Source organism: Stigmatopora argus, chromosome 7, assembly GCF_051989625.1.
Source record: "Stigmatopora argus isolate UIUO_Sarg chromosome 7, RoL_Sarg_1.0, whole genome shotgun sequence".
NCBI classification, from domain to species: domain Eukaryota; kingdom Metazoa; phylum Chordata; class Actinopteri; order Syngnathiformes; family Syngnathidae; genus Stigmatopora; species Stigmatopora argus.
The window spans coordinates 14,814,332-14,837,576 of NC_135393.1; the positions used below are offsets into that span (position 1 = coordinate 14,814,332).

General features: G+C 43.2%; 2 protein-coding genes across 3 annotated transcripts; both read right to left on the reverse strand.

Moving 5' to 3' along the window:
- Positions 1-417: 417 nt before the first annotated feature.
- Positions 418-9,989, reverse strand: LOC144076895 (uncharacterized). The gene is made up of 5 exons (XM_077604249.1): positions 8,082-9,989; positions 5,883-5,923; positions 5,675-5,795; positions 5,320-5,489; positions 418-5,093 (listed from the first exon to the last, which is right to left on the reverse strand). The coding sequence occupies exons 2-5, from the start codon at positions 5,883-5,885 to the stop codon at positions 1,047-1,049; spliced, it is 4,341 nt and encodes a 1,446-aa protein (XP_077460375.1). The 5' UTR covers positions 5,886-5,923; positions 8,082-9,989; the 3' UTR covers positions 418-1,046.
- A 109-nt stretch (positions 9,990-10,098) lies between these two features.
- On the reverse strand, positions 10,099-22,966 carry abcc10 (ATP-binding cassette, sub-family C (CFTR/MRP), member 10). 2 transcript variants are annotated; one of them, XM_077604247.1, is made up of 26 exons: positions 22,874-22,966; positions 21,941-22,145; positions 21,569-21,855; positions 20,373-20,891; positions 19,379-19,563; positions 19,032-19,244; positions 18,738-18,863; positions 18,439-18,666; positions 18,178-18,334; positions 17,422-17,561; positions 17,255-17,334; positions 16,754-16,925; positions 15,506-15,604; positions 15,228-15,417; positions 15,080-15,157; positions 14,723-14,908; positions 13,990-14,128; positions 13,724-13,901; positions 12,910-13,253; positions 12,289-12,458; positions 11,897-12,057; positions 11,570-11,823; positions 11,213-11,358; positions 11,013-11,110; positions 10,847-10,959; positions 10,099-10,569 (listed from the first exon to the last, which is right to left on the reverse strand). In XM_077604247.1, exons 2-26 carry the CDS (start codon positions 22,114-22,116, stop codon positions 10,392-10,394), a joined length of 4,617 nt encoding a protein of 1,538 aa, XP_077460373.1. In that variant the 5' UTR covers positions 22,117-22,145; positions 22,874-22,966; the 3' UTR covers positions 10,099-10,391. The 2 variants fall into 2 exon arrangements, with proteins under 2 accessions (XP_077460373.1, XP_077460374.1); XM_077604248.1 differs by lacking the exons at positions 19,032-19,244; positions 19,379-19,563; positions 20,373-20,891; ... (1 more) ...; positions 21,941-22,145; positions 22,874-22,966 and having other exon boundaries at positions 18,439-18,453; positions 18,533-18,666; positions 18,738-18,857.
- Between the last annotated feature and the right edge of the window lie 279 nt (positions 22,967-23,245).

Genomic DNA, 23,245 nt, shown 5'->3' on the forward strand with positions numbered 1-23,245 from the left:
GCCAATGGTACAAAAAAAAAAAAAAAAACGGCCATTCACTGGCAACACAAGGAAAAATATTTTGTTGTCTTTATAGATTAGCAAAAAAATAGCTATTTGTTTTTACTGGTACAATCTATCATCCTTCTTTATATTGAAATTGCATTGATGAAGCACAATATATCGTACAGGCTAACATATAGAGACATACAAATATACTTAACTAATACAGTATTATAAATACTTCACCATTCAATGAAATTTAAATACTTAAACTCATCTGATCTATTCACAAGTCATTATTGAGGTACATGACAAACTGGGAGCGAAATTTGATTTCAAAACAAGATTGCTTTGCTGAGCAGAATTACAAATAACACAATTTCCTATTTTATAAAGCCTTCATATTTCAACACTTAAGCCATTGCGTCACTCACGGAGGTCCTGATTTTGATTTATTCCTTCAAATGGTGTATTATAAATTTACAAATAATCAGTTGTGTGTGATTTTCTGGAGTGTACCTTATCTTCGGCGTCCCCCAAGAAGAAAGCCATTAGTAGGTGGTCTCTAGATGTTTTTTTCCACTCAACCGGCCCTCATCGGCCATCTGTGATGTCATTTATGTAAACTGGCAATAAAGAAAAAAACCATGGCTAAATAAGTCAGTATACACAACTCTTAAAAATGTCTACCTACATTTAAAATTGTGTTTATCAGAAGAACTTCCCAATAAAGTGAGCAAAATGAACGAAGAGTGACAAGAAAAACAAAACAAAAATCTCAAAACAACATCAGAACAATTAGACAATAAAGAGTACAGAATGCTAGCGAGACAAACATTAACGGCAAATATTTGAGGAACATCACAAGAAAAAAGTAACAGCACTGCGACCTTAACAAAACAACAAAAATCACCCCAAAGAATGTCAGAAGAAACCCAGAATAAAATCACGGGAATGACAAAAGAAGTCCGTATAGTATGCAGTACATTCGTATATAATATTGCACAGTCCATAAGAGTAGTTTTAGTTGTACGTTAAACGCCGCAGATTTTGCGGAGATCTGACTAAACGAGATTGGCGTAGCCGTATTGGTACGAGGCCCTTCTCAGCTCATCCTGATCAGGAACGTCCAGGCTGACGTCACCGGGGTCAAAGCCAAGCCCTCCGAGGGTGCTGTACTTGTGCGTTAGCGCCTTCTCGCTTTCTTCCTGCTTGGGGAAGACGGTCACCAGGTATTCCTCCGAGTTTTCGGGAGCTCTCGTTTGAGAATACGACCAGCGGCCGTCCATGTGAGTGCGGGCGGCCTTGGCCGTGTGACTCGGATACAAGACGGCGTCGGCGTTCAGGGGGGCGCTTCTCATTCGGGGGGCCCTCAAGTCAGCCGTAACCTCGCCAGAAGGGGTGGGGGGCTGGAACTCTAGATCCGAACCTCTACCTCTGGGGACGTGATTCTTCCCGGTGAAGTCGTCGATGTTGAGGTCCGAACGGGTGACATCCAAGAAACGGCCCGAGTCCATCTCCGTGGAGTTCCTGGACCTCCCATCGAAGAAGGAATGTTTCAAGTCGTGGTCCAAGTCAAGCCCCGGCAGCGCCACCCCCGAGCCCCCGTGCAGAGACTTCCTGAAGTTGACAGCGGACCTGTCCACGTCCAGATCCGGAGTTCGAAACTTGGCATTGGTTCCTGGCAGACTGGCGTCCGGTCCGTTCAGGCTGATGTCATCCATATCCAAATATGGCAGTGTTGGTTTAATATTTGGGCCTTTCACGTCGGGAAAACTGAGGTCCGGGTCTGGTAAACCTCCGTTCAGGTCCATCTCGTACCCTTTGGGCACTTTCACATGAGGTTTCCTGTATTTTACTTCCGGGGCTTGCAGGTCTATCCTTGGGGCTCTGAGGTCCACGTCTGGCAAGTCCGCTTTCGGGGGGTCCCACGAGCCTTTGACTTTTGGTGCTTTGAGATCCATGTCGACGTTGGGTCCTTTGAGCTTCCCGTGATACTTTGGCGACTTCAGATTTGGTCCCGACAATTCCACATCCGGCACTTTCAAGTGCGGCTTGCTGTATTTGCCGGATGGCCTTCCGATATTCACGTCTGGTGCGTTAATGTCAAAGTCTGGACCGTCAAAGTCGGGTCCATGCAGGGTTGGCAAATTGACTTTTGGAACTTTTACTTTGGGCATTTTCATTTTAGCTTTGGGGGAGCCGATGTTTACTTTGGGAGTGTCAATATCGAGGCCACCTTTCAGTTTTGGTGCCTTCACATTTAACTTTGGGGCCTTGACATCCAAATCTGGACCATTGAGGTCCAACTTTGGTGCATTCAGGTCGAGTTTGGGGCTCTTCAGGTCTAGCTTTGGCATAGTAAGGTTAGGTTTTTTGAGTTTCCCACCAAGATCCCAGTTTGGTTTAGCGCCTTTCAAGTTGAAATTAGGAGCATTGATGTCCAGATCTGGTGCATCAAGATCAACATTTAGGTCTGGATTTTTAAGGCTCCTAAATTTGGGCATCTTCAGCTTTGGAAACTTAAATTTAGCCTTTGGCGATGGAATGCTGAAGTCTGGAGTTTTCATATCTAACTTGGGAGCCTTAAGATCCACATTGGGTAAATTCAGGTCTGGAGTTTTCATATCTAACTTGGGAGCTTTAAGATCCACATTGGGTAAATTCAGGTCTGGAGCTTCGAAGTCACCTTTAACATCGGGCATTTCCAGATTTGGCCCTTTGAAGCCTAGTTTAGGACTTTTAAAATTCAGTTTGGGCATTTTCAGATCTGGTCCATTGAGGTCTAGTTTAGGACTGTTCAAATCAAGTTTGGGCATGTTTAGATCTGGTCCATTGAGTCCCAATTGAGGACCACTGAGATCCAGGTTGGGAGATTGGAGGCCCAGTTTAGGACCACTGAGATCCAGGTTGGGAGATTGGAGGCCCAATTTAGGACCATTGAGATCAAAATCAGGCATTTTCAAGTTTGGCTTTTTTAACTTGGGTGCAGTAATGTCCAAATCTGCATCAATGTTGGGGCCCTTCAGGCTTGGAAGACCAAATTTGGGCTTTTTGAATTTGGGCATCTTCATTTTGGGCATGTTGATGTCTGGAGTCTTCAGATCTAACTTGGGTCCGTTAAGATCCACAGTGGGTAAATCCAAGCTGGGGCCATCAATGTTACCTTTTATCTTAGGCGCTTTGAGACCCAGGTCTGGACCGTCAATATCTAAGTTGGGGCTCTTGATGCCAAGTGTGGGCATATTCAGTTTGGGCATTTTCAGGCTCGGTGCATTTATTCCACCACTGAGATTAGGACCATTGAGGTTCAGATTAGGAGATTTGAGATCTAAACTGGGACCATTTGCATTTAAATCAGGCATCTTCAATTTTGGCTTCTTCAATTTTCCATCAAGATCAACGTTTGGCATCCCTAAATCACCTTTGGGACCTTTAAGTTTTAAAGTGGGTGCGTTGATGCCCATGTCTGGACCATCAAAGTCTGCATCAAAGTTGGGGCCTTTAAGGCTTGGACGACCAAATTTGGGCATCTTCAGTTTAGGAAACTTAAATTTGGTTTTTGGTGAGCCAATGTCTGGTGTTTTTATATCTATGTTGGGAGCTTTAAAGTCTGCGTTCGGTAAGTCCATGTCAAGGCCAGGGATTCCGCCTTTCAATTTGGGACCGTTTAGGCTCAGATCGGGGGCATGGAAATCTGGGAGATCCAAATCTGGGCTTTTCAGGTCAAGCGTGGGCTTCTTAAGATTGACTTTGGGCATCTTTAGGTCCGCTCCATTTAAGCCACCGCTGAGATTGGGAGCATCCAGGTCCAGTTGAGGTGAATTGAGTCCTAGGTTAGCCTTGGGAGATTTGATTTTGGGTGCATTGACATTCATGTACAGACCATCAAAGTCTGCATCAATGTCAGGACCTTTAAGGCTTGGAAGACCTAATTTGGGACCCTTTAGTTTAGCATTTGGTAGGTCAACATGCGGTGACTTCAAACCCAAGTTGGGGGTCTCAAGGTTTGCGTCCCAGTCGGGGCCATCAACGCTACCTTTGATCTTTGGAGATTTGAAGTTGAGGCCTGGGGTGTCAAGATTGGGCATTTTCAGTTTACCTGACGGCAGGTCCAAGTCCGGGCCTCTGACGTCCAGTTTGGGCGTCTTGAGACTGTGTTTGGGTATCATAAGATCAGGTGTATTGACTACACCTTGGAGATTAGGACCACTGAGGTCCAGGTCAGGAGCCCCTAGGTTCAAGTTAGGCCCATTCAGATGATAATCAGGCATATTCAAGTTTGGCTTTTTAAATCTTCCATCAATATCAAGATCTGGCATCTGCCCTCCAAAGTCACCTCTTATCTTTGGATTCTCTGGAACCCCAATAGCGGGCAAATCAAACTTGGGCATGGAGAACTTTGGAGCCTTGTACTTTTCAGAGGAGACCTTGGCGCGAGCTGCTTGGGTAGAAACAGGGACCCCTTGGAGTTGTGCATTCGGCATGTTGAAATCCCCTTTGATCCCGCCTGCTTGGGCATCATAATCATAATCATCCTCATTGAATCCAGAACCCTGAAGACTCAATCGCCCCCTCTGACCATTCAGATTCATCTCGGGCGCTTTTAATTTAGATGAGCGTCCAGCCAGGTGCACAGCGGGCGATGTGTCGTAACCGTCTACGTCAAACTCGTCAAACTCGTCAAAATCGGCGTCCACTTGGTCTCCATTGAGATAAACTCCAGGCCCGAGTTCGCCGTAAGCTCTGTCCAGACTGGCGCTCACGCGACTGTTGGACTGCTGTGGCACCAGGAGCCGTTGGCCCGCTTTCACCTGACCCGTGCTCATGGGCGGGAGATTGAGGTTGGCCTCCTGCCCAAACGCTCCCTGTGCGTAGGCAGCGTAGCTGGAATCCGAGCCGGCGCTGTAACGCCTGACCAAATGGTTAGGATCCAGGCGTCCAAAGTCCACACCCAGACGGGGTAAATCCGAGTCGGGATTGTTCTTCATTTTGGCGTTGCGCGGGAGCGACTGCACAAAGTCTCCCAGACTCTCGCCGTGGGCCGGGTTCTTATGCATGAAGCGCTTAATTTTGGAATTGTAGAGCTTGCTGTAAGAATCACGCAGCATCTGAAAACAGAAAACAGAGAATTTCTTGAGATACCAGCAGAAATCACCTTAGTCTTGGTAAGAACATTTGGATACGTCATTTGCTGGCGAACCAGACTTTTTGCATTAATCTCAAAATCCGGCTATCGGAAAACAAATCTTGAAAGGAATAAGATGGGAAGTCCCAAAAAAAATCGGCATCGGGATATCGTCAATGGGTTGAATGCAATTAAAATGACTATTTTACCATTTCTGGGTTGGCGGATACGTGGTTGAGATTGCCCACACTCTTGCTCATGTTGCTCTTGGTGAGGACTTGGATTTTGTCATCATACGGTTCCATCAGTTTCAGGACTCCCATCACCTCCTCCTTGGAAAGCTGGTCAAAGTTGATGGTAGCCCCAACGATTTCATCTCCTGATCAACGCAAATCCACAATGGCATCATTGCAAAAAAAATGTAATCAGAAGAAAAGTTCATCTTTGCAGAAAGCCTTCAAAAGTGACAAAGCGAAGACAAAACCGACAAAACAAGGACGGGCTTCTTTTGTTCTTTTGCGACCTTCATGGGGCTCACAAGGTGATCAAAGGATCGACTCTCACCTTGTCTCAGCTCGTGATTGGCTACATCGACGTCGTCAATGTTGGAAATGACCAACGCTCCTCGCTCGGATCGCTCGAGCGTCAGGGCCTCCGAGAGCCGCCGCCTACTCACGTAAGAGGCCTGCGGAATATACGAATATACGTAGAGGGCGTAAATATTCAAATATCGTCATTCACGGGAAGCGTAGGAATGGGGAACGGTTGCTACCATTGATCGTGGTGTCCCCCCGGTCGCCGTCAAGAGTTAATCTGTTGGAAAGCACACAGAATTGTTGTAGAAAGATAAAAAAATAAACAGTCTTTAAATATGCAAACTAGCCACTTTTGTTGCAGGCAAATACAAGCAATACGGAAGCTCGTGTTAAATGATCATCATATAATTTCATATATATCAACATAAAACATTCATTATTGTTTTTTGAATGAAAAACAGTAAGCTAGCAAACTTGTTTCGCCACCTAGCATCACTGATTAGCGCTCTCGTTGAGCTAATGGATACCAAATTGAACAAATAATTTAAGCCTGTGAGAGAATTTCAATCTGTTGGGGTTATTCTGGGATGTTATTATATGTGCATCAAGCTGGAATAGGTCAACGATGTCTCTGTTTTTATTAAAGTATACCTATTAATAAATCTATCACAATCTAAAATTTCAAATGAAATTTAAATGTCCAACCAAACCTATTAGCAATTACTTGATCATTTATATTTAAGTGATTACCTCGTATAAGAGTGTGAGTATTAATTTAGTATTAGAAGAACGTTTAGCATATTTTTTTCCAAAGATGTACATTTTACATGTAATTGAGTGTGCGGTAATTTAACACTACCAGAAAAATAATGTACATTTTTAATAAAAGCTAGCCGCTAGCGGTGGTTCTGTACGTGCTACGAATGGCTAGCGACCAGTTTCCCGATGTCAGCTGGGATAGACTCCAGCACCCCGCGACCCTGACAAAGATAAGCCGTTTTAAAAAGGAGTGAATTAAATTAATGTTTTTTTAAAAAAGAAACGTCGGACATAAAGATATTGGCTGATTCCAAATAGCCGGATAGCGAAATTGGCAAAAAAAACCTGTAAGAAATACGTGTTAAGAACTTCCATTCTTTAGCTGGAGGAAAAAATGGAAAGATTAGTGTGTGACTTTGATAAGGCGAACGAGTGAAATTAAAAAAGGGCGAGAAGAGGAATTCGGGTGAATCAATTACGTGGGAACCTCGCTCTCGGCAGGAATGCGCGGCGGAATGTCAGTCGGGAAAACGAGTTTATCAGGAGCGCCGCCGTGTGTTTCGGGCGTTTCCCGACGTGTTCGACCTCGGCGGCTCAATCGAGAGTTGTTGTTGTTTTAATTGACTTGGTCGTCAATGAGCAGAGTATGTGAACTATGCGCCTAAAAAAAGGGGAATATTTAAGAACACTCCTTGCGGTTGGAAGAAGTTCTGAAACATTCCTCAGTTAAGCAAGTATGAAGACTTTGTCAATCAAAGGTTGACAATGTTTTCATGCACGACGTTTTGTGGATTGAACAATTTAAATCTTCAAATTAGATTAGAAATTTAGAAATCCTGCATGGTATTGAAGGAGTAGGACACAAATATTTTAGATGATAAATATTCATACACAATGATTTTCTACCTAGTGCAATGAAAATGTGTAATACATTTGTAAGTAGTTTCCAATATTTTGGTTTCACAGCAAAATTGTGCCCATTTTTTAAATTGGAAAGTAAAAACTCTCACTTTAAGTTATTTTAATTCTTTTTTTAACCCAAATGTTTCATTTTGACATTCTTTTCTTCTTTGCGTTAGTGACAGATTATTCATATTGCAGTTGCGTTTATTTTTTTTTTCATTTTATAATCCAAATCCCATGAATGCTTGCAAACTGTAATAATTGAAAAGTCAGATTTCTGCATTTTTGCAAAGCACTGCATCAATTTATGCAGATACTATACATTTTATTGAATGGACATGCTCTTAAATGCTGTTTTTTTAACTCTTTGTGTTTGAATAAAACCTATTGATCAAATCCTAACTCACAAAGCATAATCAATGTGTTTTTCTTTGAGCCTAATCAAATATTATGTGAAATTATCAATTCAAAACACTTAAATACTCAATCACAGAGGAAAGCCAATCATCAATTTGACAAAACTGAACCATCTCAGACACTGAAATGGATCTCAAACTTAAACCCAAAGGAGTACCAATCCGAAAATGGCGACCAGGACGTTGAAGTCAATTTTGTCTTTCACCAATAAACACTCCGTCCGTCCGTTTTCAGTCATTACGACGACAGGCGAGCAAAGTTCGACATGAAATCTTTTACGACCGAGTGTAAAGTACAGTGCAAATTGTAAATATGAATATATAAATGAGGAAGCAAGCAAGAAAATGACAACAGACCTGACGCAGCATCCGCGTGTGTGTGGCGAGCGGGAATGCGGGCCTTGGGCGAAGAACAACTAGACCATTTTAGAACCTGAAAGCAGACAAACAGGTTACACACACGACACGCGTGCCACACCCACGTTGGATACAGTGTACATGAGACACACACACAGACATTTAACCTCAGGTGTCAGGAGGCCACGCCCCGCAGGCGACTTAATTGCGGGCGTTGACGATGAGTCACTTAATTGTGATCAGGACACAAAGCGCAAAACCACAACAATGCTAACATCGCAAGGGCATTCGTCAAAGTCTGGCGGGAGCTAACTTTGCAACGTGTCCATCTAAATCAAACTCCTGCATCCTGATTGGATCAACTTTTTTTCAAAACTTGAATTGAAGAAACTAAAGTCTATTTTCATCTCTTCAAAATTCCCCTCGAATTAAAAGTGTTAAATACACATTACAGCCAAAATCATATGAAATGCAAAACTATGCTAAGGCCTATTTTATACTAGCTTGACCTTGTTTATGTCTTTTATCCCTTGTTATCAAAGATAAAATTGCCTTTGGCTATTTTATGATCAGAAGTAATCTTATTTTTCTGGTTTTGGTAGGATTTATCAAAACGTCATTTTTTTCCAAAATATGGACAAATAATAATAATAATAATAATAATCGGACATAGGTGAATTCCTGACATTGCTAGCAAAGGTTCATCAAAATATGAATAAAAAAAGACCTCAAATTAGCCTATCCACATGAAAAAAGACACCTCCCTGTCTTGTTGAGAATATAATTATAGCTAATAAACTCAATGACTTATGCTCATGTTGCTAACAACATGCTAATTTAATATGGCTACAATTCAGGACAAAAATCATCTCAAGAAATTTCCCAAATATGGGATGAAATAAAATTCTAATCTAATCTCATCTCAAGAAGCTTCATGTGTGTAAGAGAACAAGTTTTTCTTTTTACAATAGTCATACGAACTCCTTTCCTGACATCGACAACAAAAGTCGTCATTTAAACTGGGAGGACTAATTTTATGTGCTCAACTCTCTGTGCGATTGACGGCACTGGATGTCCAGTCTATTTTTGACTGGGGGGTTCCTTCATTCGTGCCTCCCAGTGAAAATGGATTGGACGTCCGATGCAGTCACTGGCGGCCGATGAGTTATCTTGCATGAATTTATTTATGTACGCATTTCATTTGGCACAAAAAAAGTGTCTGGCCACTCCTTAGTACCTTGTGCGAACTCTTACTCACAAGACAGGAAGTCATTGGCATCACCATGACAATATAAACTAAAGCAATAACATCTAGCATGTGAAAGTGGAGCAATACCTTGACTTACTGGTTTCCTTTTTTTTCCTTTTTTGGGGGTGATCGTTGCCAATTTTAAAAACCATCTAAGCAACCTTTGACTTTAAAAAGGTGCTATGAACTGGTGGCCATGTTAAAAAAATGGAAATGACCCCTACACTAATGTCATTTTACATATAGGAAACTAATTTGGCACTGAAATTTTGCTCCCTTTTAGCATGTCAAAGTTGTTCCGCCCAAAACAATGCATTAGGGAGCCCACGTTTTTTTTTACCAATTCTGGTTGTGACATCACAACAAGAAGGCAGTGGACAAAAGAAGACATTAGGATGTAATTTCATTATTTAGCCTTTTTGAGGGTTGGGTATGTGTCCGAAATATGGTTGACTCTCTTTATTTCATAGCACCTTTTGAGTTTGGACCGTTCAGATCTGCCAATTCAAAATTTGGCTCCTTAAAATCCAGTTTAGAACGTTTTAAATCAAGTTTGGGCATTTTTCAGATCTGGTGTCTTTATTCTAAGACCAGGTTAGGACCTTTCACAAACATAACAAAAATATACTTTGTCTATTTCTTTGCTTACATCAATAACAAAAAAAACAACAACAACAAAAATAACGAGCCGCCATTTCCAAGATAATTGCCCCTCTGGTTTAAAAAGTCTTCAGCATGATTGTTACTATTTTCTTTCCCCAAAACGGCTTTGTTTATTTTTTTTTGCTTGCTACCGAATTTAGGAATCCGATTTCCTCATTCAATTTGAATTCAAATTCCATCCATCGGAGACTGCTCCAAAATGAGCAGTCCTGTACAACTACACATAATGAAACAGAAAAATAAAGACATGCCATTTATAAAGTCTAATTACGACCTTTCCCCAAGATAATGCAAAAAAAATAAATACAAAAAAAAATAGGTCCACTGGGAAGTCAAGGCACCAGTATCATACTTTGCTTTCAAACTTGATGTGTCAAAAATCCCTGAAAAAAAGAAAATCAATCGGCGGTCAAACGTTCCTTGCCCATTTTTGGTCCCGCCTTTTTTCCCTCTGCGCCGAGGAGCCGCTGGAAGACGGAGTCGTCCTTCTGGCGGAGTGATGCCGGCGTATCAAAGTCCACCGCCTTCCCAGCATGCATCACCAGCACGCGCTCGCAGTCCATGATGGTGTTGATCCTGGTGACCATGCCCACGAATTAAAATGAAGGACAAAATTATTGGAAACATTGTGATCTACAGATCATCATCTTTACACAAAATGAGGTGAATAAAGCCACCTACTGTTCAAGAGTGTACTACCCCTTCTTCCACCTTGCTTTCCTCCCATATGCTCGCCAAATACTCGCCGACAAAAATCGCTAATAAAATTCGCTAGCAAAAAACGGCTGCTTTTCCCATTTACCGATGATAGTCGTGGATACAAAAACACCAACAGGCGCTCGTACCGACTGACCTGTGCGCAATGGTGAGTACAGTCTTATCCCGAAAGGTGTCCGCTATGGTCTTCTGCAGCAGTTTGTCCGTCTGGTGGTCCACGCTGGCCGTAGCCTCGTCCACGCACAGAACCTGAACCAGAACTTCCGTTATCTCCAACCACTAGGACTGGAATCGGAACTGACCTTGGCCCGAGTGAGCAGCGCTCTGGACAGACACATCAGCTGTCGCTGGCCCAGAGAGAAAGAGCGACCTCGGTCCTGAAGCTCAGCATCCAGGCCACCTGACCACCACCCCAAATGCCAATGTCATTATTATTGGCATCGAATGAACATTCAAATAAAGTTCCAAACACTATCTTAAATATAGGAATAGCATCTCTCACCCAAGGCATTGACCACCGAAGTGAGATGACACTGGTCCAGAACCTGGAGAAGCTGCTGGTCCTGGTGCCGCCCGCAAGGGTCCAGATTCTCCCGGACGGTTCCGCTGAACAGGAAAGGGTCCTGAGGTATGATGGCCAGTCTTGACCTGCGCAGGAGGCCACCAAATAAGATTTTCATCGGGTTATGACACAATGTAAGAAAGTGGAAAGCTCTCATCATTCTTTCTAACCAGGAAATACGTATATGGGTCCATCTTTATGAAATCCTGGTTCTAAACAACTTACAAAATTGAAAGCAGAAACTGGAAGTTGATGCTGATTTGCATGCGAGAGAAACTCAAAAGCAAGTCAAGTCACCTGAGCTGAGCGAGGCCCACGCCGCTGACGTCCAGTCCGTCCACCAGGATTTCTCCGCCGCTCACCTCCGCCATTCGGAATAAGGCGACGAACAAAGACGACTTGCCGGAACCCGTGCGTCCCACGATGCCCACTTTCTCACCGGCCCCCACCGTGAAGTTCACGCCATCCAAGGCGTTGGGAAGGCCCTCCCCGTACGCCAACACGACACCACGGAACTCCACGCTTCCGTGCTGGGGCCAAGCCGGCGCCAACTGAAACGGGCCACGGTGGGTTAGGCGGTGCCTGCTTCTAGCGCTAACGCTCCTAGCTTGGCGGCTTTTGTACTTGCGGATTCTGTTCTTGTGGTTCCTCCGGGAGGTGACTGGAATATTCTTGGGCTCGCTCCACGCTCACCAATTGCATCTCCGTCTGGGTGAAACTGGAGATGAGGCCCGAGAGCAGCGCGGTGACGGAAAGGGCGTACGATAGCGTCAGACCCACGAGGCCTGAAACACACAGATGAAGTTTCCGTATAGCAGAGGTGTCAAACTCAGTTTGATTGGAAAACCACATCCATGCCAACTCGATTTCAAGTGGGCCAGACTACTTTATTTTTGGCACAAAAAATTAAGGTAACTTGCCATCACTGACGGGGTTAGACGTCCAATCCATTTGGACTGGGAGGGGCTTAGTGGGTGTGGCCGTAGCGAGCATTACGCCGTTAAGTAAGCCCTTACCTGGGTCAACCACGTTGAGGCTGTGCTGTACGACGGCGATAACGGCGAGGCTGGTCACCACGGTGACGCCAATGAGCTGAAGGCGGATGTCCAACCACTGCGTGGCGGCGTTGCTCAGGAACAAGCAGCGTTGGTTCTCCTCCAATCGACGCACGTTTTCCTCCTCAAACCTGAAACAAATGCCTTTGGTAAATTTTGTGGTTTCCATGCATTATTTGTACTTTTGGAGACTTGTTCTTGGGTCACACTAATCCATTTTGCAGTAAAAGCCATACAATAACTTTTTTTAAAAATTCATTTTCCACTCTGCTTATCTTCACGGGGGTCGCGGGGGTGCTGGAGTATATCCCAGCTGACTTTGGGCAACAGGCGGGTGGACACCATGAATTTGTGGCTAGCCAATCGCAAGACACCAGGAGACACACGCTCATGCTTAGGGGCCATTTAGCATACAATTAGCTTAGCATGCATGTTTTTTGGGGTGTGGGAGGAAACCGGAGTGCCCAGAGAAAACCCACGCAAGGCCAGGGAGAACAATCAAACTGGACCTTTGGTTCTCAGAACCGTAATGTGACTCGCACTAACCACTCGTCCACCGGGCCGCTCCTCAAACGGACTTACCTGGCGCAACTTTGGCTGGCCCGAATAGTGGCGAGGCCGCCGAGCGTCTCCGAGAAGTGCGAGTAGACGGGCGATAGCGTGACGCTGCATAGCCGCTTGAGCTCGCGCGAGGTGTGTCGGTAGAAGCGCTGCGTGCTGAAGTAGAGCAACCCTAAAGGGGGCAGCGCCAGCAGCGACCACGGCAACGCCGCGCTCGTCACCGCCAGCGTCCCCAGGAGAGCGAAGACGTTGGCCAGCAGGATGTTGAGGATGAAGGGCAGGCTGTCGTCCACGCTGTACACGTCGGACGAGAAGCGGTTGAGAATACGACCCAGCGGCGTCGTGTCAAAGAAGCTCACTGTGGCCTGAAAGAGGAGAAGTAAAGCCTTTATGGGTATAAAAGTGTTGAAGAATACAGTCATACTTTCGACATTTTCAGGTTTCAGGTAACGAAACCTTTTGAGATGCAAATGACTCCCTCAAGATATGAAAAAAGATCCGAAAACGTCAAAACATTTCCTATATCCGTAATTTTATTTTGAAATTTTCGCGGATGGACTGCTTCTTGCTTGACAATTTCCCTACACTCTACTGGGCTGTCATTGGCTGTCTCACAACAACCCTCCATGTTTGACCACCGTTTTTCAAAACTAGATGAATTTTTAACGGTTTAATTGATCGTTTTTTGGGGACCGCGCGAGTATTTACAAAGTACTGCTCTACTTACAAAATGATCAACTTACGAAAAAAGTTATGGAACCAATGAATTTTGTAAATAAAGGTATGACTGTACATCAGTTTGTGGAAGTCGTAGAGTTAAGAGCTCATGGGTCACCTTGATGACGCGATCCAGAAGTCTGTCATGGATGACTGTTGCAGCACAAATTGCGCCGTATGCAAACAGGAAGGCTCGCAGGGCGGTAAAGACGGTGTTGGCCCCTGCCAGGGCGCCGTAGACCGCCAAGTAGAAGCGAACCTCGCTGGCCGGTTGGGAGAAAGTTGAAATGGGAGACCTGTTGTAGCCACATTTTCTCATGTCAGGGGCTCCTTTATCACCATTCCACACAAACGCACAAATATTTGAACGGCTGCTGCACTCACGTGAAGCTTCCGCCAGCGAACAAGAGCAGGCGAGGAGAGGCCAAGAATTCGGAGTGGGAAGAGTTGCTCTCGGCAGAAGCGTTGCTTTTCAGCGCTGATATCCAGTGAGACAACCACCAGTCGGAAACGTTCTTGGAGGCTGCAGAGCACCGCCAAAGATTTTAGGGAAGAATTGTTAACTACTGCGTTTTGATGTGATGTTTTCGACAGCTCCTAACTTCCAATCATGTTAAAAACTAATGAAATTTTGAACAGAGTTCCTAACTTCTAGCCTCTCTTTGCACATAAGTGTAGCCACATTTAACCCTTTACCTGCCTGATGCTGGGAGGATTTATGCTACCAAAAATTTAATTTTTCTTCTAATATAATTCTTAAGGTTTTATTTCCTTTGTTTGCATGGTTTCCTGATGTTGTGGAGACCATTTCCCATCCAAATATACCAATATTATCTTTCTGAGATAATGTATAGATTTATTATGAATATTCCTATCTTGAAAAAAATGAACAATTTAGTTTAAAAGCAAAAAAAAAAGTCCAGTCTAAATGTTTGTCTAAGCTGTTTACATTTGAACAGCTGTTTTGCAAAAGGAGGCTTATTTCTTCAAGTTAGCACCACCTAAACATTATTTTTCGTTCTACAGGGTGCCGGTGCATTTTTGCCATTTAGGCCTACCACAAGACTGCTTAAATTTTTGCAAAAATTAGGCAGTGGAAGAGTTAACGTATGCAAACCTTGCATGGCAAAGAGCGCCATCATAACGGACGTGGCCAGGACCCCACCCACTGCCGTCCAATAGGTGCGGTACACTTTCCACGACAAGCCTCCTGCCTGCTTCTTCTCCAACCCCGAAGGGTCGTCATCGTCGTCCAGACGGCGCTCGCTCAAAGTAGTATTCGGCTGGTCCTCCTCCTGATTTCCTGCTCACACAAAAATGCACCATCATAATTTTTTTTTTTAAATGGAAGAGCATTCAAATCCGAGCACGTAACCATTTTGCGTACCAATTTAGCTTTTTTGTGAGGCGTATGACAACTTTTAAATATATGTCCACTTTATCGACCCCTTTCCCAAAAAAACGCGTAACACACCTTTATTTTCGCAGTCACTCTCCTTGTTGTGATGTTCTGGTGTGGCTTCAAGTAAAGGAAGGATCTCTGCTGGTGAACCTGTGACAACAAAGACCACATGGTCACCGTTAGAAAGCCGCTATTAAACAGGGAAAAACCTTAATTTTACCCATTTTGACGATGGTGCCGTTCTCCATGAGGGCGACCGCGTCGGCAGCGTCCACCAGCTCGACTCGGTGAGTGCAAAGGATTCTGGTTTTTCCCGCCAGCAGCTCCAGAATGCAGTTGCACATGAGGTGACGGGCCACTTGAGCATCCACCGCAGCCAGCGGGTCGTCCAGAAGGTACACATCTTTATCCTGGAAAAAAAACACAATACGTACATGTATAAAAGTGGTTCATTCTTTGCCATTTTGTAAAAAGGTAGAACTTTCAAGTGCGTCTGACCATGTAAACCGCCCTGGCCAGGGCCAGTCGGGCTTTCTGGCCGCCACTCAGAGTGACTCCGTTCTCCCCCACTTCAGTGTGGTCACCATCCGGCAAAATCTAAAATTAAAGACAATAAGCATAAAAAGTAATATTATAAAAAAGTAATAATTCATCCTAAGTAGTGTCCAGGGTTAGTTAATACTTTAAAATAAATACTACATATATACACGCTATAAAATCCAATCTTTTTACCCAATCCCCTGATCAAGCCGTATTTACAATATACGTATACGTATATTGTACAAGTATATTGACTGACATAGTAATGTACGATGTGACGATATACTGTCGAGCATGGGTGTCAAAGTGGCGGCCCGGGGGCCAAATCTGGCCCGCCGCATCATTTTGTGCGGCCCGGGAAAGTAAATCATGAGTGCCGACTTTCTGTTTTAGGATGAAGATTATAGATGTATATTACATTTCCTGATTTTCCCCCTTTTTAAATTAATAATTGCAATTTTTAAAATCTACTTTTTTGTGTGTGATTTTAGTTGAAAGGGCATTTTGTAAAATCTAAAAATATTTTGTGTTTTCCACTTTAATATTGAACATAATAAAATATATATATATTTTGTTTCCTTTTGAAATGATTAAAAGACATTTCCCGTTCTAAAAAAAGCTCAAATAATGATTGTTTTAGATCTATAAAAAACGGAATATTTAGGGATTTTGATCCAGTTCTTTTATTCTAATATTAAAAAATATCATCTAAATATTATATCTAAAATGATGGATTAAGAGCCCTGAATATTCAGTTTTTTATAGATCTAAAACAATGTTTATTTTAGCTTTTTGTATATATTTTTAGATTTTCCAAAATGATTTTTGAACTAAAACACAGAAAAAATGGATTAAAAAATTACAATTATTGATTTAAAAGGAGGAAAATCAGGAAATGTAATATACATCTATACTCTTAATTTTAATTTGATCCTAAAACAGAAAGTCGGCACTCATGATTTACTTTGCCGGGCCACACAAAATGATGTGGCGGGCCAGATTTGGCCCCCGGGCCGCCACTTTGACACGTGCCGTAGAGTGTTGCGTTTAACAAGTTCAAATGGAAGGATTTCAAACTTATGGAGAAAAAGATTGGTAAACAAGCCCACATAGATTAGTGATTTTTGTCATGGAAATGTGAAAATACTGCAACTGTGGTACTGGCAACTCACTAAAAAGTACATCAAAATCAGGTTGTCAACGTACAGAGAGGTCGTCGGTGAGAGCGCAGGCCTCCACCACAGCCCGGTAGAAGGAAGCATCGTAGTGTTTGCCAAACAGAATGTTGTCCCTCACAGAGGCGTGCTGGATCCACGGCTCCTGCGTCGCGAGGGCAAGGCCGTGCTCGCGATCGGCCACGTACACCACACCGCTGTGCCTGTCCGGTGTGAACGTCACCATGGAAACAACATCAAGCGGCATCAATTAATTTTAAAAATCGAATTTGTTCTTCCTCTGGCCAAGCGGCACCCTCCCACCAAGCGATGACATTCCATTCAAGAGAATAGGCAGTCATTTAGTATTAAAAAGAAAATAGTTACATTTTCAAAAAACATGGTATTGTTAAAATAACCATTTTATCAGTGCAACAGTTGTAATAAACCAAGTGTAAAGTAGTGATCTTTTGGCTAAATTAGCATATGGCAGATTAAACCCATCAGCAACAGTGTGATGCTTCCTATGTTCCTTTCAAGCGGTTTGTGTTACCTGCTGAGTTCTCCTGAAATGGCGGCCAGGAAAGAACTCTTCCCGCATCCTACCTTCCCAATGACCACGGTTAGTGATCCCTGATGAAAATAAAAAAAATAGGTGCCATGTTAATGCCATCGGCGTTACTATTCCATTATAGGCCAAATGTTTTTTGTGTAATGAACCTTTCTTATGTTTAGATTGAGGTTGTGAAGTAGCAGCAGACGTCCAGAGTGGGCGTCGCGTGGGGTGTCCTCTTGGGGCCCCTGCCAGCTGAACGTCCCCCGACTCAACAGCACCGCCGTGTCATCGTCATCGGGCCACACTGCAGTTGACACAAACACTGACATTTTCTCTTTTCAATGAATTTGAAGCCGTCTAATGACGCTACCAAGCTATGCTAAGAAATAACATTGATGACATTTTTTTACTAATCGCATAGAAATGCAGTTTATAGGTAAATATTCTTGTCATGAAACCTTTTTTTAACTAAATCTGGAGTATTGTTAAAATGCCATTTCCGCAATGAGCAAATTAAAACAATTTAAATGAAATTGACATGTATATTTTGCTTCACTGCCTAGTCCTGTAGCAGTAGCATGTTTTGCCTTGTCTATTTTTCATATTTTTTATTAATTAATGAGCCTTGATTGAATGGCTGACTCAACTTCATCCAAACCTGCCAGATATATATATATATATTTTTTACCTCACAAAATTACAATAGTAAATGTGTCCTTTTCAATAGCTAGATGAGCCAATCAAGTCTGTGATCATCTATTATCTATTATATGAGAATATGTCGAAGCAAACAATATTTCCCAGGCCAAAATATCCTTATCTAGCGGCGACGCGGTGTCACACCACAAAACAAATTATGAAAACGATATGACAACACTCAACGATGTCGGAGCGCTCGGTAGACAAGAGGTGGGGCCTACCCAGGGCGTAGTAGGCCTGAGGATCCTGGTTGGTGAGTTTGAAGAAGCGCTGAATGCGTTCCAGCGACACTTTGGCCTCCAGGATGCCGTTCAGAACCCAAGGGAAGGCGTTGAGAGGAACGATCAACATTCCTACTAAAGCCAAGGTGGTGAACACCTGCACATATAATGAATGCCCTTTACCACAAAAAAATGCTCTTACTTGCGGAGAACACGAGAGAAGTGCGCAGACATTTGTATTTTTTCTGCTGTTGTTCTCACCTTAGCGGCAGTGAGCTGGTTTCCCAGGAGCACAAATGTGAGGAAGGTGAGGATGGAGATGACAACGGGCAGCGCGGCCCACGTGTACACGCACATGGCATCCAGATACTTGACCGCCTTGAGGTGGGCCAGCTCCCCGCGGCGGCATTCCGACACCTTTTGGGCAAAGTGGGCCTCCCAGTTGTAGAACTTGATGACCCGGATCCCGAACAGGATCTCCGTCATCAACTGGGACGACATCAACTGGGAGTGAACTGGAATTCGTTTCGTGTGGTGTTGAACGGGGTCCACCCACCCACCTTGACGCGAGCGTCCTTGTAGCGCAGCATGTCTCGATTGTTGCTGAGGATGCGAGACGCCAGAAACTTGTTGAAAGGGACCAGCAGTAAGGCCACGCCCAGCCCACCCAGGAAGGCCACGCCCACCTGCAGGACAGCAGGAGGCCACGTTACACAAATGGAAAATATCAATGACTATGGCCCTGGGTTCAACACTAAATCGAGCCTACTTGAATACAAAATCAATTTGACAGTTTTGTAAATAAATATGTAGTATTAAAATGTACTCTCACACCCGCACGCCAATGCACACACCTGCAGGTAGAGGAGATAGAGGGCGATGGCGAGCTGGAAAGGAAGGCTCCACAGCTCGTGGAAGCTGTTGAAAAAGTTGACCACGCGGTCCGTGTCGGTGCTCATCAGGTTGACGACTTCCCCCAAGGCCAGGCGGGCCAGATCAGGACCGCCCACCCGCAGCGTCTTGCTGTAAATGGCCGACACCAGGGCGGCGCGGGCGGACAGCGCCACCTTAAGAGATCACAACCCGGAGGATTTGCAAAAAATTGTAGAAAGGTTACAACAAGTATGTAAAAGGCCATTATTTGTGGACTTTAAAATGTATTTAGCAAAAATATGATGCCACCACACCAAAAAAATCCCACCTTGGAAACATGAAAAGCGAAAATATTCTGGAGGATGGCGCAGAAGAGGGTGCTGGCGAAGAGGGCGGCACAGTACCAGGCACCCCGGCTGACCGGGGCCCCCTCGTCCTCCATGAAGCCCACCAGGAGGCTGAGCAACAGAGGGCCACAGAACCTCAGCATGTTCACAGCTAATTTCATTACACCTAGGGTACAAATGTCAAACTCAGTTTGAGCATCCACAGCCATACTGAGTCAATTGGACATATCATTTGGGCGCATATCAGCCCTACCCTTGATTCAGTCATCAAATTTTTTAACGACAAATACGGCGTATATGCGAGAAAATACGGTGCTTACAGGTCACTTCCTATATTTTTTTTATTATATCCTATTGATTTAAAACCCGTGTCAAAGTGGCGGCCCGGGGGCCAAATCTGGCCCGCCGCATCATTTTGTGTGGCCCAGGAAAGTAAATCATGAGTGCCGACTTTCTGTTTAAGGATCAAATTAAAATGAAGAGTATATTTGTATATTAAGTTTCCTGATATTCCCCATTTTAAATCAATAATTGTAATTTTTAAATCCATTTTTCTGTTTTTAGTGCAAACATTATTTTGTAAAATCTAAAAATATATTTAAAAAAAGCTCTAATAAACATTGTTTTAGATCTATAAAAAAATGAATATTCAGGGATTTTAATCCAGTACTTTGAATCAATTTATAAAAAAAATCTGAATATTATATTTAAAATGGTCCGGCCCACATGAAATCGAGTTGACGTTAACGCGGCCCGCGAACCAACCCGAGTCTGACACCCCTGATTTAGAATGACTTTCGGGGCTACTTCCTGTATGTTGGTCACTGTCTGCTGATTTTTGACCACTTCCAGGTGACTTTCTGTTGGTTTTTGGGCTTTAATGTTAGCTTGTTAACTCATTGACCGCCATAGATGATGCCATTTTGACTAAAATAAATTTAAAAATGGAGCAGGCGGTATGTTGACACTACTGACCTAGGGCGTAATAACGTCCCCCGAAGGCGGCGTGCAGGACCCGCAGCAGGCTGACGTCACCCTCGAGCTCGGGCAGCTCCTCCTGAAAGTTGCGAATGGGCCGGGGCCACGGATCGTGGGGCGCCGCCGTCTCGCGGTGTGCCGTCCCCCTACGACACGCCGCCCAGCTTTGGTGGAAATGCCGGCGGATGACGGAAGTGCGTAGCCGGCGGGGTAGGTGGTAGACCCGGGTCGGCCGATCCAGCTCGCCCCGCCGCCCCCGCCGCAGGAGGGGTGTCAGCCAGAGGTAGAAGAGGCGGGAAAAGCAGCCGCTGCCGTCCTCCGCCACCATCTCGCCGGTGTCCTCCTCGGTGATCAGCGGCAAACCGGCCTCGTCTTGGATAAGTAGTGCGGGTTCTTGCACGGGTGGCGGGGGACACAGCGCCCCCAGAAGGTAAAGTGGCACGAAGAGCATCTGGGTGGCCACCAGCACCAAACGGGTTAACTGGAGGGCATCAGGGTTCGCCGAAGGCAGGATACCTATCCATTACAAAGAGCAAAACTTGTGTCAGTAAAAAAATAAAATAAAATAAAAAACATTTATCATTAAATACATCATTACAAATTGTTACCTCTTGCGGTTATGCAATTTTATTCTCTATTTAAAATAATTAGGTCAATCAAGTTTTTATTATCTAAAAATTGGACACATCCCATGCTTATTTCAAATTCTAATATTTTTCATGTAGTACTCGAAATCCATACTTGTCTGTACTCATATCAACATCACAAATTATTTTCATTTATTTTAGAAGGGGTGACATTTGTGTTCCAAATCATGGAGGTTTCTTTGTGATTTTATAGATTCAAATAAACAGCAATTGAAATAATTTGTCAAATTGCATACTTTAAAATATACTTCCTATAATTGCATACTTATTCAAATTTCAGAGTTAAAATATTTTTATATATTTTTAAGTATGCAATTTGACAAATTATTTCAATTGCTGTTTATTTAAATCAATAAAATCATTATATATATATAAGACTTTTTTAAATCCACTTGTAAACAGTCATAATTTATCCAATCAAATTTGTTTGTCAAATTTTTGTTTGTTTGTTTTAATTCCTGGGAAATAAAAACAATAATTCCTATATATAATAATAATATATATTATATAATAATAATAATAATAATAATGATAATATTCCCATACTTTTGAGGTAGGGGATGAAGCTTAGGACCAGGTAAGGCACAGCCAGAATCACCGAAAGGGTCAGTAGAACAGGCCCCCTCTTCCCTCGCGGGAGGGCCGCCACCGCAGCCACGTGGACCAGCCAAGCCACGGCACCGAACCCGCCAGCGAGGGCATCCGGGTACACGTCCGGCTGCCGGGCCGCGACCGCCACAGCCGCGTTGGCGGCGAACAGCAGCCACGTAAGTGTGGACGAGAGTAGCCGTAGAGTCCAGCCACAATAAAACGGCGCCACCACAGGTCGGCATCTAACGTGAAAATTCAAATGTTAAAAGGCGAACCGATATCATTTTGCATTTTTTTTTTATGTGCAAAATTGTGAAATTTGCTTACCTGGCCGTCCCCAGGTAGAAGGCAGCGACGGCAGCCATGACAGTGTGGGGCAGGACGCCAAGCACCAGCTGGTTGAAACAGATCCCCACGTGTCCATCTTGCCACAACGGGAATGGTCGCCGTTTGTCCGTTTGGCAAAACTCAGCCAGCAGTGCCGCGGGCTCGAAGCCCTCCATGCCGACCTTTACTTAATCTACATTCTTAACTATAAAGGAAGAGGAATATATGCATTACTAAGTTATTTGAGGATTGAAAAGTCAGTTCATAAACCATAGCTGTGTTCATTGTTATTTGTGTTAGTGCAAAAATATGTTCAGCAAATCAAAGGAGATTTTATTTTGATAACTAAATGGTATGATTCCACCATATTTTCGACAAAAACGTCCCAATTCATTACAATATTGAAGATGATTTAAAAGATAGACGAGGAAAGATTGTGATGAAAGACGAATAAATAAACCTTATTGTAAAACATCTTTTTTTTTTAGCCCATGCTTTTTTAAGATTGTCCCTCATTTAAAACTCAGTAGGAATTAAGATGAAATAATGCAAATTTCTGTGGTATTTTAATTTCGATTGTTTGTGTTTTTATTTAACTTCCTACACATTTAATCCACGTGTATGTTGAATTATTTGTGTTATTTGGCCATCAAGAGCATGCATTAAGATTGTTTCCAATGTTTTTGAGAGGGTAATAGATAGTTGAAATCAAATTAAATTGAAATTTGAACCAACGTTTAAAGGAAAGGTAACCACATTACTTTTAGGTATTTTATCTTACAAATATTACCGAAGTACCTTAAAAGACAAACATTTGAGGAGCATGTGGGACGAATCGGATGGACTACAAAACGTACACCGACCTTAAACACGAAATGTTTGTTAACAATACGAAACGGTTAGTCGATTAAATATTAAATATGCATTACTTACGTTAAAGGTTTACAAAACACGTCATGCTGAACAATTTATGATAGCAAAAATCATTGTCTAATAAACGGCGTTGTTGACAGGTTACTCTGTCGCTTAATGATGACGATGATCGGGATTTTTTTTTATACATTCTAAATATATTTGTATTTCATATTATTGTGTATAATTGATGTTAAAATTTAATACACCAGGTTTAAAAAAAATTGAAAATAGAAATTAAAGAGTAAAGTCAAGTGAATCAATGTTACATTGGCGAAAATCTGTCGCTTACTGATGACGCCATAACATTTACATACAGCACAAATAGGAACGTTATAAAAGCAAATTAATTACTATATACATACACTGTATGAACCTTCATTCAATATTACT